Source organism: Parambassis ranga, chromosome 15 (assembly GCF_900634625.1).
Source record: "Parambassis ranga chromosome 15, fParRan2.1, whole genome shotgun sequence".
Classification (NCBI taxonomy): Eukaryota; Metazoa; Chordata; class Actinopteri; family Ambassidae; genus Parambassis; species Parambassis ranga.
Window position 1 is genome coordinate 16,209,847 of NC_041035.1, and position 13,276 is coordinate 16,223,122.

Sequence of the window (13,276 nt, forward strand, 5' to 3'; positions counted from 1 at the left end):
CACACAACCAACTCCTCTCATTTTTTTTACCAGGATTGTGATCGGCCTGGAAGAGCATGTATGACCATCTCCTGCAAACTAGGACCACAGTTAAAAGAAGAAGCTTTAAGCATAGATATAAAAATTTTACTCAACACTGAAATTTTGAAGAGGGTATGTTAAATGTCAACAGCTCCACAACTTAGGTTATTATAATACAAATAATGATGGCAAGTCATCCTTTCTCCACACTTAGGATAGCTCCTCTGTGATCCAGTTTGTGACAAGGGGCAACGTGCAAGTAAATGACAGGGCAGTGGAGGTGCCGAACGGCCTGCCAGAAGACATTTCTGTGAGTATTTCCACAAAATACTTTCTAAGGAGCAACCCTTGCAACACAAGGTCCTTTCAAAATGCATCAGTGAGTCTGGGTGAGCTGACCTTTTAAACTTGGCTAATAACTCACAAGCACAGTTCCAAAACAGACCGCTCACAAGCGACGTGCCTAGGGCTTGAACCCACTTCTTCTGGGTGAAGGATGGGACACTCAGCTTATGACTCCGATGGCAAAAATATATCAATGAGCGCACACATAGTCCATCGGCCTGTGATTAGACATTCCTTGCCGCTGATGTGCTCTTCTCTGGATTATTATAAAGGATGTGATTCCAGGGAGCAGCTGGGGCCTGTTGTATGCAGACTATACTGTGTGGTGGCACTTCTATTGGCTTTTTTTTTTTTCGGGGTTCTCAGCTGTGCACAAGGACACCCCTCCCCCTACTGTTGTCTGCTGAGTGATTGAATGCCCCACCAGATCAGATTCGATGATTACATTGAGCACCCAGCATGCTCTCACTGGGATCTCTCTAGAGATTAGGGTCCCGACTGGGTTGCAACCCCCTCTGACCCTGAACTCCAGTTGTGCTCGGAAAATTCTGACCCGCTATGAATATGTCCATGCCATGCCGCTCTTTCAGCACTTAGTGAGTGTGGTCATTCCAGCGACCATTACCCCCTCCTAGGTTTTAGTAAACACTTTTACTCTCCCCTCAGGAACACTGCTCTCTAAAGTACACACTGCAAATATAATTTGTGGCCCCTGGTTCTGCAGCTCACAGCGAGCCTTCTGGTTGTCAGCAGGACAACAAGTTTAGTTTTATCACCTGTGACATGTAAACAAACCCACATAAAAACACAAGTCTTTGCTTGAAGCATGCATGTTACAGTTTTAGAAATGCAGAGCTGACATTTAGTTTTTGAAAAAGTTAAATCGGGAAGCTCAGAGAGCAATGACCAGCAGAACTTTCATCTATGTGTGCACGCAAATGTCTTGGCATGCATAACAACAGTCGGATTCCAGAGCTCGGGGTAAGTGGGAGGTGTTAATGTGGGAAAGTATTCAACAGAGAGATTAATCTTCACTTGGTTTTGTCTTGGCTCACAGCTGCCGTCTCATGCCACATTTGCGTTCCAAGCCCGTGCAGCATTTCAGCAGTGACATTCCTCAGTCAGCTCTGCCATTGTTTGCATTGGTTTCTGCTTGTTTGCCTTTGTTTAAGGTTATTAGTAAATAATCCAATCAATTTTGTGATTATGGTGAATGTGCTGTTTTCCATTTACGGGCAGAGAGCTGACATTAAAGCAGGCTTAGCTGGTGTAACCAATCAAAGTAATTGTGCTGGAAATGACTCGTGCTGAGCTTTAAATGAGGACGATCAAGATCATTATTTCACACACAAGTACCCACAAGCCACACAACTAAGTCATTATAGCTGTTAGACATTCAAATAAACATCAATTAACTGGTGCTTGACTGTGGTTTGATATATTTCTGTTTATTTAATTGCAGTAAATACAGAATTTGTACTGTACTGCCTCTCTCTGCTGTAGACTGTAGTCTATACTCATCGGCTTAAGTTAACTGGGTTCATTGTCAGTGACAGATTACCCAGCAGGTCAGCGTTCACTTGTGTCATGGGAAGAAGCCCAAGTAGTTCAAATTTATTGCAGGACCAAGCAATTTTTTAGGAGTTGCCAAAGCCTTCCTGGTTGGATATAACTCAGAACTAGTCTCATTCTGGGCTGCAAGGAACCAGTTTAAAGGCATGATAGGGAGTGGATGATGCATTGTTAACTGCTCTGACCTAATAAGATAAATTCTTGACATTAAAAGTAGAAATGCAGAGAGCATGAATCCTAATAAAAACATCTTGTTAAAGACAGTAGAAGTTGTATGACACAGCAGTGCTAAGTTAGTATCAGCTGACAGTGCTAATATGCTGTCAGGGTGTTTGGTAGAGTCACCATCTTCATGAAGAATCATGAACAAATCTGTGCTCACATTCTGTTCTTCTGTTGGTTTATGATCACAAAGTCGAATGTCTGTGCAAAGGTCACCACAACATCCAGCCCCTTCCAGGGTCTGTTACAAGCTCCTATAGGCTTTATTGTTGCTATTCATTCAATTATCATTGTCGATTATCATTCAGTTCCTGCTTGTCGAGGTTCATGCCAGTGGAAATCTGTAATGTAGCCCCTGTTGTTGTGTACTCTGACAACAGCTAAATCACCCTGAAGTGAGATGTGTGCGCTTGTTACTTTGCACTGAATTGCATCATTAGCAAGCAGTGCCATGACTTAATGCACATTCTTGTGTGTCTGTGTATGCGTTTGAGCATGGCTTTGGCTGAAGTGTTGTTGTGTTTCAGCTGGTGTTCGAGGCTCTCCACAATCAGGAGCCAAGGGGCTACGTAGTCGGCTGGATCATTGCCATCAGTCTGCTGGTGGGAATCCTCATCTTTCTGCTGTTAGCTGTGCTACTCTGGAAGGTAAACCAACACACAAATGTGTCAGCACAGATCTCACAAAGGTTTGGTTCAAGATACAATTGTTAAAATGAGGCAGTTGTCACGCGTTGGTGTTGTCACAGCTAGAAACAGTCTGATTAGATGTCAGCACAGTATCCAGTTGTACAGGGACAGCTGGAGGTTCAGGAAAGAGGTGGGGTGGGTGAGAGCTCAACTTAGGCCTTTAACAACCATGAAAAGGACAAATCGCACACTGCACAATAATTCACACCATACCACTCACATGAAAGAAGAATCGAAAGGGCAAACGGCAATTACACTGATGTCCAGAGGCCCTGTTAGCACAAAACCTGCTTTTCTTTTGCACTGCTTCATCTTCCACCGGGAATACCACAACTAAACCTTGGAATGTTGGTCCTGGGATACATTTCTCCCCCGATCCCCAGGTCTTCAGGTCTTGCCAAAATAAACTCCACTTACAAGAGCGGCACATGTCCTGTATTGCTCATTTCAGGAAATGCCTGAGGAGAGCGCAGGTCTGTATCAATAAACTTTGGTAGCCAAATGCAGATAAATGTGTGGAGTCATAGAGAGAGAGGCAGCATCCCAGAGTGGCTGCTGTGTTTAGATACACACCGAGAGTCTACTGCTCCTTCCGTCTCCTCATATCTCCTTTATATTACACTTGGTAAATGCAGGTTAAAGCTCAGTGAAATGTAAATGGGAACATTATATTACATTCCTAAAGAAATAACACATTTCTACAAGGGAAATGTTTAATTTGCTTCCATCCATGCGGGTGGTTTAATCCGTTAACTTCAGGCTGAGGATACTAAAACAGTACTGACGGTCATTTTCAAAAAATTGAATGCTATGATGTTTTAATGTGACTTAGACATCCATTGTTTTGTTTTTTTTGGTAATAATGCAGCTAAGGGACTCATTACCAGACCAGAGGGACATATGTGCACTTAAATAAATTCATTAAAGTTTATAAACTTATAACAAAGATCTGGTCTAAGGCACTACATTTCGATGCAACCGAAATGGTGCCTGCAGTACGTTGCACTTTTCTAGGTGGCAGTACAGCTTTGTCACCACTTATATTGTAAAAACAACATTAGCTTGGTCCCAGTACAAATAAAGACTCTTTTATTAGCAAAGCAGCTGCTGGCTGTAGTTTCTTATTAACAATACAGACAGGAGAAACTTACTTATCTGCCAATCTAAGGTTTGGGAAAGAGAGTGAGAGCCTTCTTTAAAAGCATTGCTTTAAATGGAGACATGTCTGCCAATGACAATAAAGTCTATGATAAGTGATAACATCAGCCATAGTGATCACAGCTACGTATTACATGGTAGGTTTTGCATGAAAAATGACCACCTCCAGAGAGGAAAGGTCTACCCCGAAAAACAGTCAGCAGTAATATAAAGTGAGTATGATTTTTTTATTGATGAGCTGAAATGTGAAACAACTCACCTTGCAGTCAGATGTGACCACAGATACACCTTACTAACCGCGACTCTCTCGCTGTTTGACAGATGGGATTCTTCCGTCGGCGTTACAGAGAGATCATTGAGGCCGAAAAGAACAGGAAGGACAGTGATGAAAGCTGGGACTGGATGGAAAAGAACCACTGAGATTTGCAGTGGGGGGGTCCCAGAGGAGTCAATGAGATTAGTGATTGGGTCAAGAAGGATCCAATAGCACTGGGTCTCACAGCCCTGCCGCCCCAGTGGCACCAGGCCCTTCAGTCTTCCATATGTGGAAGAGATGAATATTCTCCATATTTTTTGGAGACTTGATTTTTTTTTTTTGTTCGTGGGTGGGGGGGGGGGGGGGGGGGGTTCAGGAAACAAGCTTCTGAGGTGACAGTGTGGCTTTGCCAGAGGACACTTGCTGTGGAATTCAGCTAATCTCAAAGGAGGCAACGGAGTGGAGCTGTTGATGGAGACCCGTGTATGTTTTTGGATGTGGAGACGGCATGAATACTGGTGGACAACAAAACCCTCAGGGCTGTGTTACATAGCAGATTTATTTTTATACATACATTTTAAGCCATAGTGTATAAAACTGAGCTTCGAGAAGAAGAGTAGGGGTTTTGAAGGCCATTATAAACATACTTTGTCCACAGTATGTTTTCTTAAAAGCACTGATGTTTAATAAGAATGAATGCATTGGCTTCATAGCTTTACTTTTTTGTGCCAAAGATATGTCCCACACAGTGTATGGTTGGAGCCGTTTGTATATTCAGTTCATCCCAGTTGCTGGGAGTGAAAGATTGTATCATTTCTGTACTATTTCCGGATTATGAGTATCTATTTTACACATCTGGCTGCGTGTTCCTCCCACAGATGAATCAGCCAGACGTAATTCTGTGCTGTAACACCCACACACACAATGGTTTAAGTGCACTGTCCTCATGTCGTCTACCAGTGTTGTTGAGCTGAGAAGCTCGATGAAAGCGCTCTCTGAGGTCATTTTGGACCATTTTCATGATATGGTAATCATCAGCACTGTAAAATTCCCTTATTATTTACCATTATTCCCTTATTATCCACCCATCCATCTTCTGAACCCGCTTTGCCCTATAGCACAGTGTCATGGGGGGGGGCTGGAGCCCATCCCAATTCCCTTATTATCAGTGCCTAAAATATTAAAGATGGGTTATACATGAAACCATAAAAGCTTTTATTCACATCTGAAGATTTGTGACTTCCCATAAGCATTCCATTTGTTCTTTAACTGAGTTGTTTGTAAGCAGTAATATTTTGATGTAACAAATGCTTTAAAAGTGCAATGCACAGTAGAGAAAATGATCTGAAGCTGCTTTTGCAAACAACTCGTAGCTCAGGTATGCAGCAGACCCCCAAAAGTGTCCACATCCAGGCAGCCCGTTCTGTTGTAAATTCTCACTGCTGTACAGTAGGAACTGATTCACAGTGTTCCCGATCATGATTTATTTCCCAAACCTTTCCAGACTTCACCTAAGCAGACCAGATTTAGTTTTACTATGATGTTATTAAGCATCGGGGTTTAGTGTGAAATATGAGATCCATTACCCTCCACAGACAGATGAAAGTCTGCATTGGGAGTCCACCTACAGTCATTTTCAGGGGCCCGTGGTATGAGTAATGCCCTAAAAATAGGTGAGAATGTGCCGCACTCAATCTACACTACACATAAACGAGTTCTTTGGGGCCTATGGGAAAAGCTCATTTTCAGTCAATGCAGAGGAATGTCAGTGCTCTAAAAACTCTGCTACCACTCACATCCACAGCTCCTCTGTGCCACAACTCATCCCCCCCTTCATGTTCTAATGATGTTTTTGAATGCTGGGCTTGATTGTAATTGAAAATTTTATATTAAATGTCCCCAAAGATTAATAACAGATTTATTTGTTTGAAGAGCTTTATTGCAAAAATACAAAAAAAAGAAAGAAAATATAATCCTCGAAAAAAAAAAAGCATTTATCAGCGGCCTTTAGTTGATTATTATAAAGTAGATGTTTGTAGTCTTCACATTCGAACGTGCAATGCCAAAGAACAAAAGCTTTATTTAAATATTTTAGAAAGCCTTCAGTGCTGAGTCACTTTATGGATCACTATCGTTGCTTCGCTCTCTTTTGTGCTGTGTGAGACGTTTGAAAACCATTTAATTCCACTGGCATTACAGCATATACTGTACACATCCACATCTTCCCTCTGCACCTGGTAAACCTACACGAATGCAGAGAAACCGACACTTGACATTGTTTTTTGGTAACTGTGATGATTATAGTTTGTGATTCTGTGTTTGTTGTCACCGTTAATCACACCGTTATGTGGGGTTTTGTTCTGAGTATACTACTGTCACTGAATTATCATTTCCATTATAGTGTGCTGTATGTTTGATGTTTTAAAGTCCGAGCTGTATATTTATCTGTTGATAAATTGTAGAGTGAAATTTCAGGGCTCTGTGTTCTGTTTTTTTTTAACTCTACAGGACTGCAGTGATGTTTTTGATGGTGTGTGGTGCTCTCTGCTGGCAGCTTTGCTCCCAATACACAGAAAAAAAATGGGAAAAACACACAGTTGTTACTCAGCTTGTTGTCAACTTGCTCTATAAATGAATGAAGATTTTAATGGATAAACCAACTGTTTGATTTTGACTTTTTGACTCGAGTAAATACATGCCCTATAGCACTGATTGATCAGTTTGATACATCTAAAGAAAAATGATAAATGCAAATAAATATGATTATTGCTAATATTATTATTATTATTATTATTAGTAGTAGTAGTAGTAGTAGTACTATTTTATTTAAAATCAAATATCACTATATAAATATTACGGTTGCAAATTCAGGTAATCGTTTACTGGAAAATGGTGGATTCAGTGGGCTACATGTGTTTTGACAAACCTAAATAATAAAACTTGCATTAATACTGTCATGTTACATTCTCTGAATCAAAAGCAGTCATTTTATGGTGTATACGTTTACAGGGTCTATACAATTTCAGTTTTCATGTCTGCCTTCTATTGAAAGTGCAACCGACCACAACGTGTCACAAATGTTGTAATTTCCAGTAATGTCATGCCCTGTTTTGTCTAAATTAACTGTTCTTCTGTTTACATATTGCCTCAAGCAAAAATGTAGCTAATGATGCAGCTTGATGAAGTTAAGTGTGGTTGATCAGGTGACACCATGTTGCTATGAAACGCTGAGACCAAGCACAAGCTGCTCAGTTAGAATGAATTATTAATACTTAATCCAGCAAAAACAACAAGTGGAGCTGCTCACTGACTTCTGCCTGGAGAGAATCACTCTGTTTACCATGTCCTCATTATTAGATCATGGCTTGATCAGGACTGCAGCGGTGGAGCAGGTGGTTGCACCAATAGCCAGCCAGCTGTGCCGCTTGGTGCTGCTGTGTGACAGCACAGAAGAACCTGAACAGTTCAGCCAGCTGGAGGGGGCTGCTCAGGCTGTGGCTGAAGCTACTGAGAACATGGCAGCAGTAGCCTCCAGGTACGTAACATGAGGAGAGAGACTTAATATACATCACATAAATTCTATAAAAGTCAAACATGTGACCTCATTAAATTTATTAAAGAGACTTTGGTGTGTAATTTGATCTGACGAACACCAGACTCTTTTCTTCTAGGCACATAAGTGAGACAGAGAATGAAGTTCTGCACATGGAGATGTCATCCCTGCTAGAATCAGTCTCTGTGTCTGGACAACATGTGCTGCTGGCGGCGCAGAAACTCAGCATCCAGCCCGGCTTGGCTGAGCACAGAGAGGAGCTCATCACTGCAACACAAAACGTCTTCCTGGGAGTAGTCAAAGTAACGTATGATTTTACTTCTCCTCATTAAAGATGTGTCTGCAATGTTGCTGAAGCCTAGATATCACACACTTCAAGATTAGCCTTTCCAAACAGAGGCCCGGAGAAAGGAATGGCAGCTTATTGAAAGCATCTGCTCTCTCAGAAGTTTCCTTAAATGGGAATCATACTTTATGCAACAAGACACACACACACTGGCTGCTTTTAGCTTTAAACATGAAATATCTCAGCTTCTTATCCCTGATCTTTGACCTCAATAACCAGCGTTGTTATGATTACAAAATAATTTGTGAAAACCTCTTTCCTGATGTTAGCTACTAGCTGTATTTTTAATATCATGGCGGTTTAATAACCTCATGTTTTGGCATTTCACTAACTGAATTACACTATTGGGGACATGAATGTCTGAACTAAATTTCATGGTAAACCACCTGACAGCTGTCAAAATATTTCATATGTCACTAAAGCGATTGAATATCGGTAACACATTTCATGGCATATCTCTATCCACAGATCTATGACACAATAAACTGTGGAGTATCAGTAACAGTGTGGCTTTATCCGTGTTCTCAGGTTCTGCTGGTGGATGATGATGCTATCGTAAGAAGAGTTGTGGCTGCTGCTGATCGGGTATTAGAGGGTCTGTCTGAGCTTGGTTCCTCCTCAGACATCAAATCTTTACTCAAATCTTTTCAAGTGTTCTCTGATGCTCTGCTTCACCTCAATACTCTTACAGTGGAGAGAGCACATTCCTTACAGGACCCCAGGCAGACAAAGCTGCTCCTCGACTCTTTGGAGACTCTGACGAGGTGCATCTCCATGCTGCACACAGCTATGTGTACAACCATCAAACATCCAACCAGCGAGGAGGCCCAAGCAGCCAAGAGGTACATTCTGGACAAAGTACAGAGCACTGTCAAAGATATTATCACAACCCTTAGGAGTGACTGCCACAGAGGACCATTGGGACCCTGTGGGTACTACACAGGGAGGCGGAATAGTCTGTTGCAGCTACTTACTAACTCCTCCACCTCCTCAATCACACGCAGTGGCTTTGACAGCCTGGTCAGAGATCTTGTCTTCCATTGTATGGTTGTGGCAAACTCTTCTCGAAGAGAGTTTCAGAAAAGTGTGGTGTGCCACTGTCGTCACATCCTGCAGTTCTGGTCGGACATCAAAAGAATTTTAAAGTCCTCAGAAGATCCTGATGATTCTGAACAGAGTTTTGAGAAGGCCTGCAATTTTTTGGTCCAGCAAATACAAATGCTTGACACAGCTTTGATGACTACTGTTCTTTATCATGTCTTGGACACATTTCTGGCAGCATCGTATACGCAGGAAGAACTTTTAAGTGTGACAAGGCAGATCTTGGATGCAGATTCTTCCACAAAGCTGGATCTGAACTTTATCCAGCCCACATTGGAGGATTTCATATCTGCCACAGACAAACTAATCCAAGTGGCAACATTTATCTCAGCTGTGGCTGTTGATGCAAAGAGTCTGGAGAATGTGGAGAACTCCCGAGTGTGCCTTACCAGACTCAGAGCTCGGATCGCGCCTCTTTCATTGGAACTGGCGGATAACTCAGTGCAAACTGTTCAAAAGCTTCATGAGGTGTGTCAGAAATGGGAGGAGGAGACGAGTCAGCTTCAGGATGCCCTCAGTGATGTAATGGAAGTGAGGGAGTTCACTAGCATTGGTATCAATGAGATGGTCAGAGACCGTCATGGATGTGATGCAGCTTACAGAGAGCAGAGCTACAAGATGTTCAACGATCATTCCTCAGACTTAATTTGTCACATGAGGCTGGTAATCCGCTCAGTGAGGAGACACCTGGACAGAAGCAATGACCCCATCTACAGGAATGGCCTCCTGGTCCTGCTGAAACAGGTTCAGTCAGCTCAAACCAAAGTAGCCGAGTCAGTCAGAGATATGCTTAAAGGTTCCCGCCTGAATGTGGAGGTTTATTCTTCATTTTCAGACAATGTTTCTGCTGTCATTCAGCATTTCAAGGTGCTAAGAGAGGGACTGGACGGCCAACAGCATCCACACCTCCTGAGCCCACTCAGAGAGGGGATCCGCCAGCCTGAGGTCTCACAGTCATGTTTACCAGTGAAAGACACCGAAGAACTGAACCTGGGTCATATAATAACGGTGTGTGATTCTCCTGTTTTTGATGTTTTGGAGAGGGATTCTCATGAGGAGCCCTCAGATGAGGAAACCATAGAAGCGGAACTGGCTCATAAATATGACAGAGAAGATTTAAAGCTCCCAGCTGTCTCAGATGAGCCTAAACTGATTCACAACCTTCACGAATTTGACCTTTTACCCCTCTTGTATGAAGTTGTGACTGTGACTAAAGGAAAAGATGTGACAGCACTCAACCAGGCCTGCACTGGTGTTCTCGAGCTGTCAAACTGCTATGCCCAAGCTGCCAAGGAAGCCACGGCCATTGTAGATGCGATTGACTGTCAGATGCTGGAGAGCTTCAGGGCAGAGCTGGTGTCACTGACCCCACTGCTCGTCCAGACAGCTCAAGAGACAGCGATGAGCTCAGCGATGAGCACAGAGAGCATTTACAAACACAGCACACAGTTTTCGGACCTTGTCAACAACATCCGAAAGGTTTTACTGCCAGCAGCTGGAACCTGGTATCATGCCGTTTACACTGAGCTGCAGGCCAACCGGTCATCTACACAGCAGCTGAATGAAGTGATGACCTTGTGTGCTGGCATGATACAACTCTTGACATCATCGGATTTATCCTCACAAAGTGACGGTCAAGAGACATTTGGCATTTTACACAGTAAGCTGAACAAAGCCCAAAACAACACCAGGTTTCTGGTGGAATTTTCCACCTCACTGGGAGGACAGGTAGATCAACTTGATCAACTTGAGGGTCTTTGTATCCTCTGGGGTCTCTCTATTCAGGTGTTACTAAATTCTCTGGATAAGATTTTGCGAACATCAACAGCAATGGACCCACTGAGCCCTCAGAAACGGCTCTCAGTGTTGTCTGAGAACTCACTTCGAATCCAGGAGGCAGCAAGGCTCACCAGCCTGAACTGCAGAAGTGCTTACAAATCAAAACAGTTAACAGGATGCCAGGATGAACTGAAGACACTGACAGATGCTTACATTAAAGCTGCAGAGGAACTCAACATCATACCAAGTGTGATGCAACTTGCAAGATCGGAATTCCTTCAGAGACAGTTGTTGATAAAAATTAGAGTGCTCTCTGGTCATTTGAGCAAAGCAAATAAGGACTATGATGCTACATTTCAAAATATCATTAGTATTGCTCATTTTGCTGCTGAACACTACAGAGAGGCTGACATGGAAGACACGGAGCAAAAATTTGAAACCGCAGCCCAAGTACTTGCAGAAAATGTCAAATCTGCCACCAGAAAAGTGGAAGCTTGCTTAAACTACATCCGTGACCCACGCGCCCGTTCTAATCTGAGGTCTATCAACGACCACCTGTCCTTTCAGATCTCTGATATAATCAGCAGGGCGAGGCTCATGGTGGAGACTCACTACATCTGTGACACACTGAGTTTGGAAGTGCAGATACAGTGCTGGTCGGCTAAGGCTCACTATGTGGTAGAAGAGATGAGGAAGCAAGATGGGATCCACCAAGAAGCCAAAGAGCACATCAAGTCTGGGCTACAGGGCAGAACATGTGAAGACACTGATAAAGTTTCAGCTATAATCCCACCTAAAGTCAAAGAAGTGGAATTTCCCTCAGAGTCGACAATCCTGACATCTGTGCAGAGGGGCAATACAGAAACTGTACATATTGCAGAAACTGATATGGCAGCTGTGACCAAATATATACCTGGATATGTGGAAAAAGATGTAAGTATCTCATTAATGATTAAACATTACTGATGATTAAAAATAATTTCTGATATTCACACAAAATCAAATTCTCTACAGGAGGGAGCGGCAGGTGCATCCAAGGAAGCTTCTTCACTGACCTACACCTCCCTTTTTCTGAAGCAAGAAAGCAACAGCTGGGATCCAAAAGACAACAGAATCGTCCAGGTGACCAGGAAGATGGCGGACACCATATGTTACATGACCCAGTACCTGAAAAAGAAAGGCCCTATACCGGTAATGACCACCAGATGTCACTCTCTCTCTTTCACCTTCACATTTTTGCAGACTTCACAAACATTTTTCTTTTTTTTTCAGAATAAAGAGGGTTTTGTCACTGCAGCTAAGGATGTGATCTCAAGCTGCCAGTCTGTCACTCAGTTTATCAGAATCATTGCTAACCACAGCCTTGATAAACAGTGTACAGTAGAACTCTCCCTCATTGTTGAGCAGATTCTCACCATCACCAATCAGCTCAACATCATCTCCAGGTCAGGAAGGTTTAAATCATGTGCTGAAAACTGACCCATAAAACAAAGGGTTAATAAAGACAGCTTTTCTTTATGTTTAGTGTCAATGCTGTGACACCTGGGTGCAGGTCATCTGATGAGATTCTGGTGAAGAATGCTCAAAATCTGCTTCAGACAGTCCTGCGTGGGGTCCATGCTGCAGAAACAGCCTGCATCACAGTAAATATAACACCACATGCATACAGTAGCATATCTGTAATTGATTAAGATCTTCAACTTTAAGATGTTTAAACTACTAATCCAGCTTCAACCATTACTTTTATTGCAGGGTCTGAAGCAACCTGAGCCAAACTCAGATGATGCAGAGGCTACAGCTTTGTGCTTCCAGTGGAAGAGAAACTTGGAGATGCATCGAGCTCAACAGACGTCTAACCTAGAGACCGATGAGCTGGGTTTGAGGAAGACGTCCCTTCACCCTTTGGCACCCAGTCTGGCCCCCAAGGTTAATGTGCAAGACACCTACAAGTGACCCTTCAAGCCATATTTTTGTGAACACCATGCAACGGATAACACTTAGCATCCACTCTAGGATGAGACTGCATCGTTTTATCCCTTTATTATAGTAAAATCACCGAAAGTGATGGGAGTATGTGTCAATAAAATGTCATACAGTTATTTTGACCAGAACCACCATACGGACATGAAAAACAAAATAAAGCATTATACCTTAAAACACCCAAAAACACACTGTACACGTGATACAAAAGAAGCATTTACAATGGGAATTATGAAAACGATAAAAAAAGTAAA

General features: G+C 42.6%; 2 protein-coding genes across 2 annotated transcripts in view; both read left to right on the forward strand.

Moving 5' to 3' along the window:
* itga9 (integrin, alpha 9) overlaps positions 1–6,737 on the forward strand; it is a 41,656-nt gene extending 34,919 nt beyond the window's left edge. The window contains exons 25-28 of the mRNA XM_028424311.1: positions 34–153; positions 236–331; positions 2,688–2,807; positions 4,329–6,737. Of these exons, the coding sequence (XP_028280112.1) occupies positions 34–153; positions 236–331; positions 2,688–2,807; positions 4,329–4,427 (435 nt within the window). The 3' untranslated portion in view covers positions 4,428–6,737. The remainder of the gene's footprint in view (positions 1–33; positions 154–235; positions 332–2,687; positions 2,808–4,328) is intronic.
* Positions 6,738–7,604: 867 nt separating this feature from the next.
* On the forward strand, positions 7,605–13,115 carry LOC114447655 (uncharacterized). The gene is made up of 7 exons (XM_028424044.1): positions 7,605–7,798; positions 7,935–8,118; positions 8,691–11,975; positions 12,057–12,233; positions 12,315–12,487; positions 12,568–12,685; positions 12,795–13,115. The coding sequence occupies exons 1-7, from the start codon at positions 7,605–7,607 to the stop codon at positions 12,993–12,995; spliced, it is 4,332 nt and encodes a 1,443-aa protein (XP_028279845.1). The 3' UTR covers positions 12,996–13,115.
* The last annotated feature ends 161 nt before the right edge of the window (positions 13,116–13,276 follow it).